Source organism: Acipenser ruthenus, chromosome 14, assembly GCF_902713425.1.
Source record: "Acipenser ruthenus chromosome 14, fAciRut3.2 maternal haplotype, whole genome shotgun sequence".
Taxonomy (NCBI): domain Eukaryota; kingdom Metazoa; phylum Chordata; class Actinopteri; order Acipenseriformes; family Acipenseridae; genus Acipenser; species Acipenser ruthenus.
In genome coordinates, this window is record NC_081202.1 from 20,919,889 (window position 1) to 20,936,708 (window position 16,820).

The window sequence follows — 16,820 nt, forward strand, 5'->3', positions numbered from 1 at the left end:
AAGGTAAAGGCTCTGGTAAGAAAATTGTAAAAACTACTAGGTTCACACAGTGAACATATACGTTTCAGCAAAGGTCAACTTCTAAGCTTTAGCAACTGACAGGGGTCTGTTATATACAGTACATGTTCCCAAGTATCTTTTTGGGGGGGGGCTTTCTCTTGCTTTAGCAAACACTGTTTGTTTGTAAAAAGTAAGCACCTCATTAGAATACCTTGTGATGTATCATCAGTTGCCCATCTACCTCTGTAACTGACACAAGACCTGTGGTGGACTGAACTAACTGCATCTACATTACAGCCAGAAAGGGAGATAATTATTCCTAACAAAAAAACAAACAAACATCAGTTTCTACTGAGATGTAGAAAATAACTGCCTTCTGTGTTGTGATGGCAATGACAACTTGCTCAATTTTACAGTATTAACCCTTTTATGCATGAACTTGAAAATAGCAGGGGGAAAAAAGCAGTTTTGAACACATAATATATTTTTCATTGAAAATGTGTTCAATTTTTTTCCATTGCTTTATATGGGGAAAAAAGGCATCCTCATATGAGGTCATCATGAATTTGCATCTTCCATATGTCCCCATATAAAGACTTATCTCCTATTCACTCATTTAACTTGTATATCTAGAATATACAACTCTTAATTCTTCCTCAAGCATTACAGACCTCACTACATTATGGATATAAGTCCAATCATCTCCCAGGCTTCTGCAGCACTGCCAATATTGATATTCCCCTTCCAAACCCCTCCCCCATCTCATCAGGTTCTTACTGCAATGATTGCAACGTCAGGAATAGTAGTGAGTTAAGGCCGTCATGAGGCCTTTGGAGAGCTGGTGATAGTGATTTTGATTGCTTGGTCAAAATATAGGCATAGTTAAAGCTTGGATGTATTGTGTGTGGTATCAGTAACTTGAATGTTCAGATGCAGTTGCTTGTTTTGTATTGCCCCCTGGGACACTCTTGAAAATGAGACAGGAAGACTCAATGAGATTTTACCTGGGAGGGAAAAAATAAATCAATAAATAAATACTGAAGTGTCTACAAGGGAGCAGGAGGAAATATGATTTACTTCACAGACAGGGTATAATAAAATAGTGTGTCTTCATTGCCTTGCAGATCTGGAGTGCATGATTATATACAGGATCTATAAAAACAATGAGGCACTGTTTTTCCAAGACTGTATGTGGTAGCCAAACACATACATGCACAGCGACACAACTCATATATTTGGTTTTTCTCTCCCTTTGACATTATTTTATTGATATTAAATACCATGTGGCTGGAGACAAATTATCATCAATTATTCAATTTAGCTCCAGCCACATTCTCACATGTATTTTGGCAGGGGATAGAAAATTAACCTCATCCCTGCCAACCACCACCAAAACACCACAAAACAATATTATTTACAGGCCAGGCCCTGCCACGCCACAGGACGTTTTAGAACTTTGCTTTACAGTATATATAATTACACACAAAATGTCTGACATCTAACATGCAGTCTTTGATTAATATGCCACACACATTGTCCATTCGTTTTTCACAATTTTATACCTGTGTAAACTGATGACCAGAACCACTCAAACTTAACTGATCTGGAGCTCTGCAATATTCTTTCAATTTCTTATCAAAGAACTGCCTAGATGTTTCCATCCATCATGTGTATAAAAAGCAGGTAGTTTAACTATAAAAACTTTAAAAAAGTTTAACTTGACAGCACAAAAGCATAGCATTGCAGAAAAACACAGCCTTGCTTGCTACCACTTTATTAGTACTTGGTGAACACCTATCTTGTATAACTGCATACACACTGCTCTAGTCGCTAGTTTGCACACTAACTGCAGTCTGCCCGTGTGAGTCATTGTGCGTATTGATTAACCTGTCAGAAGTCGCGATGCTGCCATTGTGTTCCTATATCTCAGCCACCAGTCAATTCTGATCACACATAGACCAATCAGTAGTTGTCATTCAGTTGTTAAAGATCTATGACAGAGTGGTCATTTTCAAACATGTCGCTTTTATCCATTTTACAACCAACACGTAGATCTTATTAAGTATAGTTAAATGTTGTTCAGCTTTTTGCGTAACACAATTGCCCACTGTATTTCATGATGTACTAAATAAAGTGGCCACACCCATTATTTTACAGTACCTTCAAAAAGTAGTTGTCATTGTGGAGAATACAAGGCATCCCAGAAAAGCCAGCCAAACAACAACAGACTGATAAACTAGGGTACGATGAACATATACTTATTTAACAACATGGTTTGGGAGAAATCCTCCACAAGACTAAACGTGTAATCCTTTTACTAGCTATTATATGAATCCAAAAGAAACAGCACAGTACATCTTTATAGGAGGAGACTTGTACAAACAGATGCGGCACCTTATATGTTCCTCAGTAAGATGGGATATGACAAGAGGGTTATTCTGTCTTCTAATGTAATCACAACATTATTATCTTTTGAAAATCAGACGTCTTGCCTTGTTGCTCTGAAAGTATTTCTTGATAATATCACACAACACAATTGAAGCATTGGTGTTAGCTTTAAAGAATCAAGTGTCTTTTCACAGTCCCTTTTACCTCCTTAGTAAGTCCAACAGTAGAGCTGATTTCCTTTGGGAACAAGATAGAGACCAAGAGTCTGACTTGAGATTGACTTTGGTGCTATTGTGACACATACTGTAACACTCTTAGTTGTGCATTCAACTGAGGCTTTATTCCAAAGTATTGCTGCTTTCTGAACTGCATCAACCAAATTAACATTATCAGCAGAGGAAAAAATATAAATATGTATTACTGACTAGATTTTAATGCTGGGACGAATACAAATTTCACATACTGCTGAAAATACACTGCTCGACACTTATTAAATGAGGAACAAATAGGGAAGTTACAGTGATTAGACAGGTTACTATTAAAAGGCATCATTTGAGTCGCTTTTACATTTTGAACATATTTAAAACACATAATTAAAACAAGATGCATTTTTCTGTGTTCTACTCATTTTATTATCATTATTTTATTAAAATGTCACAATATTCAAACACAATAGTCAATGCAATGTCTATAATTCAATTGTCATCTTGAAGCCTGCAAGATCACAAAGGAATCAAGTCAAGTTGCTCACATACTATTACATGGGCAGAATTTAGGGATCATCAGTTTTACGTTGCAGTGTCACCTTTGGCCTGATAGGCACTACTTAGCGCATCACAGTGCTATCTCTTTTAAATAACACAACCCAGCATTTGAAGAATGACTTTGACAAGCAGCAGACACAGGTGATAGATGAAGGTATAGATTATTTACCGGTTGCTGAATCTACAACATGCTACTGGTTTCTTGAGGGGGGGAATCACTTTTCTCAAAATACTCTAGAACATGCAGAATAATGAGGCTCAATATCCCGGGGTTTTTCAATGGCAGTCAGCAGCTTTTCTGTCCGTGTTGCTAAGTATAAATCAGTGTTAACTGCTGCTTCAAGAATATGGAAATGAATTGCTGTGTCATAGTGCTCGAACATGGGACAGGTTTGAAATGGTATTGGTCAGAAAATGTGTAAGCTTGGAGAATTTAACAAATGTGGATTTGTCTTCTCCATGCATACTGCATTTGTATGAGGCTGTAGTAAAAAACAATATTCATTCATATTACTTTTCGATTCTGAACCAGTTCACCTGATCAATCATCTCTGAATGCAAATACTGGTCATATTCAGAAGAACTAAACTCTGAAATGTATTTGCTGGACATAAAAAAAGCACAAAAAAAAACAAACAAAAAAAAAAACCTAAGCTCTAATGCTTGTTTTATATAAACTTCCATTTATGGTAGTTTAGAAATAATACAATGGAAAAGTGCAGGATACAATAAAAGGCAGCTATAAAACAATGATACCCAGAAATCTTTTACAACTAAACCAACAAATAAAAAAAACCACATAGAGCAACTGTGGTTTCAGTTTATATCCACACACAAATAGGGCAGGCAAAGTTGATGTGGCTACATGAAAATAAATGTGCAGTATCTGACAAAACAAACACACATGGAAAACTTGAACAAATCTGTACGGAGTTGAAGTATATCTCGTGAGCCTTTACTCTTTAAGGTGCAACCAAACTACAACTAGCAAACTATTCACACAGTGAACATATACGTGTTAGCAAAGGTCAGCTTCTAAGCTTTAGCAAAGGACAGATTCTGCTACAGCATGTTTAACAATATATATACACACACACACACACACACTAAAATACAGAATGCTTAGCATAACTTGTTTTTTTAAAACTATTATTGTTTAAAATATTGTTTTTTTAAACTATTATTACTCCAAATGCAAAATATTACTGTTTATTATAGAAATGCCAAAATCCAAAAAATGTTCATATATATATTTATATTTTTTTTTAGTAACAGGTGCTAAAGGATTCCTGGCAGTTCTGTTTTTATTTTTGCTATGGTACAATAATGAAATTGACTATTTTTCCACATTCGGAATGTTGCCATTGAATTTGCATTGGTATGTTGCAAGATGTAATACTAAACTACATAATAATTACATTTTTGCCATAAGTTAAGACCTTGGTCAAGCAAGTGGTTCATTTTCTTAAATGCAAGAAAAAGTTCCACAATTGCAGTAGCTGTTCAAGATGCTAGAAACTGAAACTGAAAGAGGCACCAATCATTGATTATAAAAGCGACAATAGTTACACCATTTGGCATAATACACTCAAAATAATGTCTTAACGAATATTTTAATAGTGCTCCCTCTAATATTCTGGTTTATATACATTCAGAGATGTAGCCTTTTGCTACATATAATATAGTATTTTATTTTAACAACAATAACTATAGATATACTTTTCTATAGCAACATAAATAAGGAGAATTCTTCAGCCAATCGTTGGGTCCTTGATAAGAGTCTAAACAGCAGAGGAACTAACATCTTCCTCAAATGGTGGAGTTTCTTCTATTCCTCTTGCAAAAAGCTTTATCAACTGGCAGTGAACCCTGAAGAGAGAAAATTATTATTATTATTATTATTATTATTATTATTATTATTTACTCATTTGGCAGATGCCTTTATCCAAGGCGGATTACAGGTGTTACAGGGCAGTACAGGGTTACAATGTAAAATGAATATTGAAATACAGTATAGTTTACAGTAAGTGCAAATAATACTACTAAAGTACAATATGAAACGGGATGCAACTAAATGAATATCAAGTCCACAATTAATAACATTTTGGCTTAAATTAAATGGGTATAAAAGTATATAGCAAATGAATTGTTTAAATATTTATTTGTATTTCTTGTATGTAAATGTGTTAGGAATTGGCACTTTTATGGTTTTTAAATAACAGTTTAATATAATAATTACAGCATTCTGGTTGTTCCATATTAGATTTCTACCTGAAACTCCAAATTAATGTCTTAATTTAAATATTGAGTTTTTTTGTGCCCCACAATCTCCCACACCATCACTGAATTAATTTGCTGACTCATTGCAAGATCAATTACTGAAATGCAGAATACAAAAAATAAATGGATTTACATTTAATTAAAATGCAGTAGGCTTTTAAAAGTGGAATAGTGGCAGTATCAAATGAAGTACATTACACAGCTATACATCATTGACAAAATAACATTGAATGGATATAATAATTAAATTAATAATACATTTTTAACCTTATTGCTTTGTAAGAAAACCCTTTTCACCTATAAATACTAAACTACTGGTAATTAAGTGGAATATGTTTTCAATATATGTGTATGTTTACTTCCAATTTACATCATGTCTATAACTTAAAAGGTTACGCACAGTTATAAAAGTATAACAGATATATTTTACAAAGGACACTGCCTTTAATGGTATTACATTCTGGCACCTGCCTCTGTGTTTTCAAAACTACTGAACTTTAACAGGATTGAAAGAGTACAAGGAAGCTCCAGTGACTCTGGGTTTGTTAGTTTTGTCCAAAGATTTAAAAGAATCATGCTGACACTTTGCTTCAGTACCACTAACAGCGGCCAGATGGCACTGTTGCACAAGAAACACTTGCTCATCTTATTGCTCCCCACCAATATTTTAGTTTGTATGACATAATCATGTGCACACAGAGGTGCAGTTCCTTAATATGCGATTTACCGGTTAAACAACTGTTTACTGTTGCATATATGATTTAAACAATATCAAAGTAACAAATATTTACTACAGTCCACAAAAGATTATCAGGCAAAAATAATAATACTTGAAGCTATAAAGCCTATGATTACAGTATGTGAGAAGTGCATCTTTTTATTTTGGTTTATTAAATCCCCAGTTTTTAATGTGTATTAATTCCCCATTTTTCCCAAAGTGATGCTTCATTACATTCTTTAACACAGTACATAGATATTAGAAACAGTAGTGCATTACCCCACACGACTCCCAAACTTGTTCACGTTTGTTTCACAGCACTGAGTTTTGATATTGCAGACCCTATTTTTCATTTGCATTTTAATATAATATTCTCAGACGCTATGCACCAAAATGAAAACCTTCCCCCTGGAATCTGTACTTAATGTTTGTCATATGGTACTGCAAATAAGAAAACCAGATGGAGACTGCAAAAGAATAAAGAACAGAATAGAAATACATCTGCAGTAGTGTTGTTCTTTTTCTAAAACACACTTCCCCCATTATCTTTAATCTCATTTATTCTTTATTGTAAATTGAATCCCCCCCCACCTTTATCTGACAACCTTGTGACTTATCAAAGCCAACAGAAAGGACTTCCAGAATTCTTATTAAATTTACTTCACAAAAAAATAAATACCATACCCGACTTCAATTGCAGCATGTTCCAAAATTTCTCCATCACAGTTCCAGTTGCTATTGACAGGAGTACAGTCACATGATGGGTGATCCCTGCAGATTTGACCAAAGGCGTTTTCCCTGACATCTCTGATGTTAGAGAACTCACTGTCACAGTGATTTGGTGTAAACTTGAACTTTTTTACTCGATAGACCTCAACAAAAGTAAGGTCAAACTGCAAAGAAGATGAAAGAATGTGTTTAAGTAGAGAGTTTATACATGCCAACAGTCCCTATAGTTGGGGGGATACGTCTATTATATGGTAATGAGTGTTTTTTGCATATGACCATTCGATGGCTGATTGCTTTAAGTCTAGACTTTTCTGTCCATTAGCAAGAAGATGCAATTCGTTGTACACTAGTCTCAAGTAGCATCTATCACGGGTACCTACCTAAGGACAAAAAAAGTTTGTACTACAAAATGTATTAAATTAGCATAGCATTTGATTTTGAATTGCTACTTTAGTAATATGGCTCTACCTGATCGTCTTTGCTGGTGTGACGGAGGAGATGTCTAAGGAAGTTCAGCCTTGAACATTTGTGGACAAGAATGATGTCTGTTGTTCCATCTGCCAGGTGTGCTGCTGGAGACAAGCCTTTGGGGCTGCGTGGACAGGCACAGCTCATACTGGCAGCATTGATGGCCAGAAACTTCCCTTTGATAACTTTCCACTCACCTTCAGACTCTGCAATACACCATTACAGTTAAATGAAGTCTTACCTTATTCCACACTGCTTCATTGCTGTAGTGCAATAATAGTTAACAAGACTTGATAGAGGATAAAGCACACAAACAGAACAGACTTGGTCGAATAGGGAAGTGACAGCATAGGTATTTGTGCTTCCTTGATACAGGTGCATTTACGATAACGCTTTTGACAAAAAAGATTGTGATATCGGGTTATGAACATATTCCTTATTTTTAATGTCTAAGGGAAAATGCCATCAGGCTAATACAATAGCATGTTTGGGTATATGTGTATGTGATTTATTTAAAATCCCAATAAATGAATTGCTTGAACGACCAACTAAACTTAATTAGAACTCCTAACAAACAATCAGGAAATTATAATAAGCGTGTGTGCTTTTATAAACAGTACTTCACCTCAACATGAACCCTGAGCCCAACTACAGGCTTTGTGTTGTGCTTTTATTGTCACCAACAAACAGGGTCTCTCTGTGAATGATATATGTTGTTTGTCCTCTACATAACAAACAAACAGATCTGTTCTCCCCATTGGACTACATTTGCATAAACAGCAAGCTATTTATATACCAGTACTGTGAGCATTCTGCTCTGCAGTTTGTCAAGTTATGTATTATTTCCACTCTACAGAGGCACTATGGCAATTATGGAGTCTGAATACCAAGGAAAGGTTAACACTGCAACCATTTTATCAGTTATTAAGTCTGTGTTCAGTAAGGCACTCTGCATGGAACATCCCCCCCATTGGTTAAGAATAATGACGTATGAGAATAATCTGTAGTTTATACAAAAAAGTACTAATCTGGTTAATATTCGTTACTCAGCGATCCTGGGAACCTAGCAGCGTTGACTGTCATTGCACTAATCTGTAGCAAGCAGCTACAGGATGAAACATCCCCTCAGGGTTTTCACTCTCTTTTCTGATACACACTCTTTGGCTGCAGCCGCAGCTTTAGGGACTTTTACTGAGAAAAGTACAAGCTCAAACATATTTTCTCTTGATTTTTTTGCACTTAATAAAGTTTGTTCAGATTTTAAGATCAAACATAGATGTCAGAGAGATGCACTGCACTTGAATCTTCTTAGGAGTATTCTTAATACTGCTAGGGAAATTCTGATGAAGCTCTGAAAAATGTGCGCTAACTCTCCCAGATTTGAATATAACTATTTGCCTCTGTGACCTCTCTGTTAGTTACCATATTTTAACGTAACTAGACCTCTGTAATAAGCACGTTCAATATAAAAATGAAGGGTAGAAATAAAATTAAGAAAATATAACTTGAAAGTGACAGTAAAGCAGAAAGTATAGTTTATTTCCGTGAGTGTGGATGGTTTACCACAAACCATCAATGTCTACACATTCTGTTGTGAAGAAAATTCATTTCTTACCGTTCTCATTTACATCACCACCTCCCCATTTTATTGGGGATATGTCCTTTACACGATGCTGGCAGACATAGCACCTAATAGGAAAAATCATACACCGTTTGAGTGCATTAAAAACACACTGGTGGCAGAGCATTATTCTGTTAATTAAACTGCTGAAAAGATTTGTCATTGTTGGTCTTTTGTAAGGATTAAAATATTTGCGGCTTTTTCTTATTGCTGGATTTTAAATCGTTACACCAAATGAAGAAATATTGATAGATGTGATTTTACAACCAGTAATATATGGGTATTCAAAACTGTTAATATAACCCCCTGTTAAATATGTTACAGTCTTGAGAATAACCATTCTCACTTCCTAGGGTATATACACTTCTTGAAGCATCAGAATAACAATGGTAGGAGATCAACACTTTTCTTGTGTAGTGTAGAACGCTCACCCTGATCTACATCTGCTGCTGTCTCTTGGACTCCCCAAGGTGTTAGTTGCTGGTAAAAAGGATATTGTTCCCTCGTAGTAGTGATGTGATAGAAATGTCTTGAAACCTACATGACAAAGCAATTATTATGCAAAGGGGGCAAAACATAGTGAAACACACAAGGGTATAGCATATAGTAGCGGATTAAGGTCTTTGCAGAGCATGACACAATTCTGTACAGTAAAATATACCAACAGGGTTTATGTTAGAACAAATATATATATATAAGTTAAGACGCATCCCAAATTTCCCACCCTCAATTTAAAGAAAAAATAAAACATCAAATAAATACGCATTTACAAAGACACCCTCGGGGGGCTCCCGAGTGGCGCATCCAGTAAAGGTGCTCCTCGCAGGATGTGCCCTATAGCCTGGAGATCGCTGGTTCGAATCCAGGCTATGTCACAGCTGACCGTGACCGAGAGTTCCTAGGGGGCGGCGCACAATTGGCCGAGCGCTGCCCGGGTAGGGAGGGCTTAGGTCGGCAGGGGAATCCACGGCTCACCGCGCATCAGCGACCCCTGTGGCCGATAGGACGCCTGTGGCTCTGCAGCGGAGCCGCCAGATCTGTGTTGTCCTCCGGCACTATAGGTCTGGTAGCATTGCTGTGGATCTGCAGTGCGAAAAATGACGGCTTGGAAGGAGCACGTTTCAGAGGACGCGTGTTTCAGCCTCCGTTTCCTGAGTCGGCGGGGGGGTTGCGAGCGGTGAGCCGGGGATACAGATAATAATTGGGCATGCTAAATTGGGGTGAAAACCGGGGTAAAAATAATTGGCGACGACTAAATTTAAAAAAAAAAAAAAAAAAAAAAAGACACCCTCAATTAAGCATATGGAGGCAGTTTGCGGCCGTCTGCTATCACACAGAGCATTACCGTTATGTGCTGCTTCTCATTTGCAGTCGTGATTACTCACACCTGTTTTTCTCCAAATTTGTGAACTGTGGTATTGCTCGGCATGCCTAAAAATACGGGGGTCTGATCAGCATTTCTGATCTGTCCAAGCTGGTGCTGTTTGTTACAAACTCTGAAATTATAAAAGCTTCTCTTATATATATATTATGAAAGTATTAATATTTTGTCATTTTTCTACTAAATCATTACCATAAGATACTCTCAAGTAACAATAATGAATATTTTTTAGCTAAAATCAATATTGTGTTTGGTTTTTTTAACCAATGCAAATTATTGGAATAAACCTAATAAATACCTGAAAAGTCATATCTGGCTGGGCCCATCCATCGATTCCTTTCACTGTCTGTCAACACATCTCCATAGAAACCGTATCCGAGCAGGGACACAGAGTACTTCAGAAATGTATTATGATTATGAACTGAGCAGACATCCATGGGCTGTGTGTCACCTAATGGGACATTTTTGGAAACAGATTTTCAAAACTACTAAACAGAATGGTAAACAGCTTATATATTTGCAAAATATGATCTTGTCAACAAAGGTACACAGATAAATGCTTCACAGTTTATGTTTGTCTCATGTTTCTCATTTTATTTTAATGCAATACAAACAAGCCTAAAGGAAGAGACTAATTTGTCGATTTTATTCATGCTATGTTTATGCAATTGAGCAGAAACGTATTCAACTACTCTCACTGTGTTATACTCACTTACCCACAATGATATGTAAGGCTGATGTCACAGGGTCATTGACCCCAACCGTTGCATAGCAAATGCAGTCTGTTGAACCTAATTTAAAAGAAAAAAAAGTTTCCTGATTAGCATGCACAACACTGGACATAATTAATACAGTACCAGGCAACATTTGGACAAGATTACATGGCAGTCACATGCCGTCCTATATATTTTTCTTTCTAGTAAAGTCTGGTTGATAAAAATATTTCAACAGAAACTTTAAAGTGTTTCCAAAACATTTCCCCAGCTTAGCAATTGCCACTCACATTTAAAAAAAATGTGGCAATATATATATATATATACTATATACATTTTTATATATATATATATATATATATATATATATATATATATATATATATATATATATATAAAAAGTAATTGGATCAAACACACGGTTTATCAAACACCTAAAGTGTGACCCAAAGTCATCTTTAATGAATATATGAAAAAGATCTGTCAGTATGACCAGTGGGTAAAAGTTGTCTGAAAGAATCACAGAAAGCAGCTGTGTACTGTATGAACTGTAAAGACAGTATTTGAATGCAGCCTGTATCACTGATGTGGACAGTGGTTTAAAACAAAGGACAAATGAGAAAAAAAAACCCATAGAACTCAGCTGTGTACCACATATTAAGACAACAATTTTGAAGTGTTCTGTCTGTATACCTCAAAACTTACCTCTTTTTGGTATCTGTATTTAGTTAGATAGTCAAGGTCAACTTCACATTTTGTATGAAGTGTTTATATAATTGTAACAGGGGACTCTTTACACTCACTGAAGGATGACAGATTAGATGACGTGGATGTGTGTTCGCTGCTTGAGTGACAGGTGACCGAGACTGGAAGTTTGGGATTGACACGCCTTGCTGGCACGCAGGTTTATTTACATATAGACATACAGAAACCATATATGACGCTACCAGTAATGGTAGCTCATGTGGGACAAAGGCTAAATAAACACAGTACAAAACCTACAAACAAGGGCTCCCGAGTAGCACATCCAGTAAAAGCACTTGTGTAGAGTGCAGGATGTGCCCTATAGTCTGGACGTCGTCGGTTCGAGTCCAGGCTATTCCTTTGCTGACCGAGGATGGGAGCTCCCAGGGGGTGGCACACAATTGGCCGAGTGCTGTCCTGGGGGAGGGAGGGTTAGGTCAGCCATGGTGTTCTCGGCTCACCGCCCACCAGCGACCCCTGTAGTCTGGCTGGGTGCCTGTGGGCTTGCCTGTAAGCTGCCCAGACCTGCGTTGTCCTCCGATGCTGTAGCTCTGGGAGGCTGCATGGTGAGTCTGCAGTGTGAAAAAAAGCGGTCGGCTGACGGCACACGCTTCGGAGGACAGCGTGTGCTCGTCTTTGCCGCTCCCGAGTCAGTGCGGGGGTGGTAGCGGTGAGCTGAACTAAACTAAACAAAAATAATTGGACACAATTAAATTGGGGAAAAAACAACAAAAAAAACTAATTGGTGACTACTAAATTTAAAAAAAAAAACTACAAACAAGCTACTACGCTAACAAATGGAGGTCCCACTTCCACACCTGTCTGCTACATTGGGTGTGATTTACTATCCGAAACTAACTCCCTGTCCCTCGGGCAGTTCACCCAACTCCAACCTCGGATATACACATGATCGTTGGTTTGCAGCTTCCTTCTTCTGGAACAAAACCCCCGCCCATGGAATATACACACGATGGCCGTTACAGGTGGTCTTTTAGTTTCCTGAATCCAGTCTTTCAGCAGCACAGATGGACTGATGCTTCAGCAGCAGCTGCGCTCTGACCCCTAGGCTTTTATTATTATTATTTGTTTATTTAGCAGACGCCTTTATCCAAGGCGACTTACAGAGACTAGGGTGTGTGAACTATGCATCAGCTGCAGAGTCACTTACAATTACGTCTAACCCGAAAGACGGAGCACAAGGAGGTTAAGTGACTTGCTCAGGATCACACAATGAGTCAGTGGCTGAGGTGGGATTTGAACCGGGGACCTTCTGGTTACAAGCCCTTTTCTTTAACCACTGGACCACACAGCCTCCTATACAGCAGCAGCGCTCTGACCTCTATGGCTTTATAGCAGCCTTGATCTGTGTAATCGAGACCCTTTTATTCCTGGTGATCTGTTGCACCCACGCCCGCATGCTGATTAGGAGCTAGTAAACACATACACACGCTGATCATTCCGTAACTAAACACCAGGTAGGCTGCTACACACAGAGCATCAGGTTCCCCACTAAAACTAACCCTTTTCTTATTTATACAATCACTAAACTCACATTTACAATAAACAATTACAGAAGCCCCCTCCTTATGTACAGGGCTCCAGTCCTGCTACAATAACCCTGAAATAATTAAAGTCACAACCTCAAATAGCCTGTGAGTAATAAGGCTTTCACATTTGATTTCTGCATTACTGACAGGGTTACAATACCCATGTGTGAACATGGTGGCTTTGGTGGGGACGTCAGGCCAGGTAATTAATGGAGACATCAACAGACTGGGGTAATGAAAAGTGCTGCGGCACATTTAGTTCAAAATAAAAGATTTAAACAAAACCAAAACACTGACACAGAACAAAGGGCAGGTGGGCCAAATCAAACAAACAAACAAACAAACAAACAAACAACAACAAGTATTGTGCTGGTGCTTCCAAGACAAGTAGCAATTGTTATTTCTATCGAACTTGCTTCACCCCCTCTCTATACTCCCGTTCTCCACTTACGAACACTCAACACGTTACAGCCAAAGCTGCAGGTCTTTTATATTGGTGACCGAGGGATTAACTGGCTAATTACCCGATTACCCCTCAGTCACATTTTGCACAGGTTTGGCAATTCTGCTTGACTGTCAGCCAACTAAACAATCAGTAGCCGACAGTCACGCATTTTTACGAGATAAAATAAACAATAACAAATAATGGCCGATGACACCTCGCTCATCTTGTCAAACAATATATAATACAACAAAACAAAATACAAATCATAATATGCACAGGGGCGGGGAGTACCAATGGTAGAAACTGAGAATCATAGAATACAATTGTGTACCAAGAAGCCAGTATCTTGAAGCACTAAATCTTTATCTTTATATTTAAAAAGTGAAAAAAACATAATTATAATATGGAGTATAGAAAACGGTTAAGCAGATGCCAAAATTATATCAAACAGCTTTGGAGAGACTTATGCCAGCTCACAATCCATAAGGAAGCTAACAAAGTCCCAATTCAAATCATAAAGCCAGTATCTTACCTGCTGGAATAATACCAATCCTGAGATTGCACTGAGCCAGTTTTGCCTGGGAATCGTTCAGGTCTACTCCAGAATCGCTCTGTGTCCGTGCAATTAGACCATGAACGACCTCACTAAACATCCCGTCCCCACCAACACAAATAATACTATCAATTAAAAAAAAAAAAAAGGTTAGCTGTTTACCACATCAAGGTAAAGTATCTTAAAAAGAGAATTAATTACATTTATGGCATGGTTTTACATTTTTGAGGTTTACGATTAACTCAAATTGCATATGCAGTGCAATGGCTTCTGTTCTGCATTATTAATATTATTAATATTTAAACATCCACCAAATGTTATGGGAACATGGACCTTCCAAACTACTGGGCAGTACATTATGGTAAGAGTCTGTTTAATTTACTAAACATTATTATTCAGACAACAATCCTGTTTAAACTTTTACGGTCAGTTTCACAGACCCTGATCTTGGACAACCTAATGTTACATTGGGTAAGGTAGTCCATGATTAGTGCTAATCAGGGTCAGTGAAACCAGCCTTTAGACTTCAACGTATTTAGAATAATGGAAACCATTCAGCACACCACCTACAAATATGTGGAAAAGAATAAATGTTAAATATAAAATATATTAGCCTTAAACTGGAATTGATGTTGTTTCTTTCAAAGTGTGCCACTCCAGCATACAGCACAAATATTAGCTGCAGGATACAGCTAATGTACTTCAATTACAAAGCATTACCATTTCTGAAATTTTAATTGAGGGAATAATTGCATAAACATTACAATTAATAATTCTGGCCATGAGTTTAATTATATCAAACCATTAGAAAGACTCACCCGTCATACTTCCTTAGGTCAGCTTGAGTCTTCAAATGGTCCCTGGCGTGATTAGCATGCTCCGTTACTATGGAAACAAAGACATGTTGAAAATGGTGCCAGACTATACGTATGTAAGCTTTCTTAGAATTTAAAACCAAATCCAAAAAAAACACTACTCCACAATTTTAGTAACATTTTACTACAACTAGTAACAGTTTAATAACAGTGACATTTTAGTTGGTTGGAAACCCTGCTTTATGTATTTCAGTCCTAGCAGCATGTTCAGAGCCACCATAAGAAAAATTACATTTCAAAAAGGCCATAGGGGCATCAGTTAGCTGCAAGCTCTTGTAATACTTCTGTCAAGGATCAAGTGCAGGTTGGAGCTGCCACTGTACATTATAAACTCAAGTTCACTCTGAAAAAGGCCAAAACCTGCTGAACCCCTTTCACTACTAATGAGTTCAAGAACAAACCAAATACACAGTTCCATCAGACAATGGAGAGTAAAATAATCTCATCAGCATGAAGACCGCAGCAATGGGAAGCTAGTTGTTCTATATTAATAATTAAATACAGTAGTGAACGTGAGCCTATAGCTTCATTACCACTATTGGTTTTCATCCTGTACAAATTGCATGTGCAATGAATCAGCCATTCAGTTGTTAGTCCTTGCATCTACAAAATCATTTCAATTCGAAGATCCATTTTGACTTTCCTAGGGGTCAATCTGTCAAAGATATTGGCAATGTCTTTGTAAATAAAATAAAAAAAATCTATATATACAGTATATATTTTGTGAACAAAAGCTTGTCACTTTCCATCAGAAGAAATGGCTGAGAAGGATCCAAACAGATTTGATACTTGTCTAAAGACAACTGGCAGCTGCCAGAACACTGAGTTGACAAGCAAATGAAGAAAAGAATATATAGAAACGTCAAAGACAATTTACTGCATGAAAAGTGACTGTACAGTTGAGGAGTTCATGCAAAGGACCACGATAGAAGCAGACACAAATATGGATAGAAGAAAAGTATAACTGAAATGTGTAATGCATCAAAATACAAGTCATTTCTTATACGTTGTTAATGCAAAATTGGAAATCTGGTACAAGGAATTGTAGGCATTCATATTATAGAACTTTGATGTCCACCTTAGTGACACCAAGAATTTCTATGAAAAGGTACTAAATGATGTAACTGTGCTAGTGCAGAAGTAGCCAATGCTGGTAAGACATGTAAATTACAGAAGATTTCTTTGGTTTGACAGACGTCATAAAAGTTAATATTCCCTGTAGAGTTTTACTCATGTATATGAACCTTCACCTAAGGATAAGGTGACCATAGGGCTCCATGTTCAGCGGGACAGTTTGGGACAGTTCAGGCTTTTGAACTCACAACCCAATGCATTCTGGTACGTTTTACCTGTCAACCCAATGCATTCTGGTACGTTTTACCTGTCAACCCAATGCATTCTGGTACGTTTTACCTGTCAACCCAATGCATTCTGGTACGTTTTACCTGTCAACCCAATGCATTCTGGTACGTTTTACCTGTCAACCCAATACATTCTGGTGCGTTTTACCTGTCTCAGGTACCATTCTTGCCTTTAAGAGAAGCAGGACTACGCTTACCAAAATGCATTGGGTTGCGAGCTGAAAAGCCTGAAC

At 37.3% G+C, this 16,820-nt stretch overlaps 1 protein-coding gene across 4 annotated transcripts in view; it reads right to left on the reverse strand.

Annotated features, from left to right (window-relative positions):
• Window positions 1–2,829: 2,829 nt before the first annotated feature.
• LOC117419933 (ceramide kinase-like) overlaps window positions 2,830–16,820 on the reverse strand; it is a 29,415-nt gene continuing 15,424 nt past the window's right edge. Inside the window, exons 6-14 of one of the 4 annotated variants that reach the window (XM_034033336.3) lie at window positions 15,170–15,236; window positions 14,331–14,476; window positions 11,066–11,140; window positions 10,648–10,800; window positions 9,400–9,505; window positions 8,963–9,036; window positions 7,348–7,553; window positions 6,835–7,043; window positions 2,830–5,021 (exon numbers count right to left, since the gene is read on the reverse strand). In XM_034033336.3, coding sequence (XP_033889227.3) covers window positions 4,934–5,021; window positions 6,835–7,043; window positions 7,348–7,553; window positions 8,963–9,036; window positions 9,400–9,505; window positions 10,648–10,800; window positions 11,066–11,140; window positions 14,331–14,476; window positions 15,170–15,236 — 1,124 coding nt within the window. In that variant the 3' untranslated portion in view covers window positions 2,830–4,933. The remainder of the gene's footprint in view (window positions 5,022–6,834; window positions 7,044–7,347; window positions 7,554–8,962; window positions 9,037–9,399; window positions 9,506–10,647; window positions 10,801–11,065; window positions 11,141–14,330; window positions 14,477–15,169; window positions 15,237–16,820) is intronic. The other 3 variants (XM_058986095.1, XM_058986096.1, XM_034033337.3) reach the window with 3 other exon arrangements.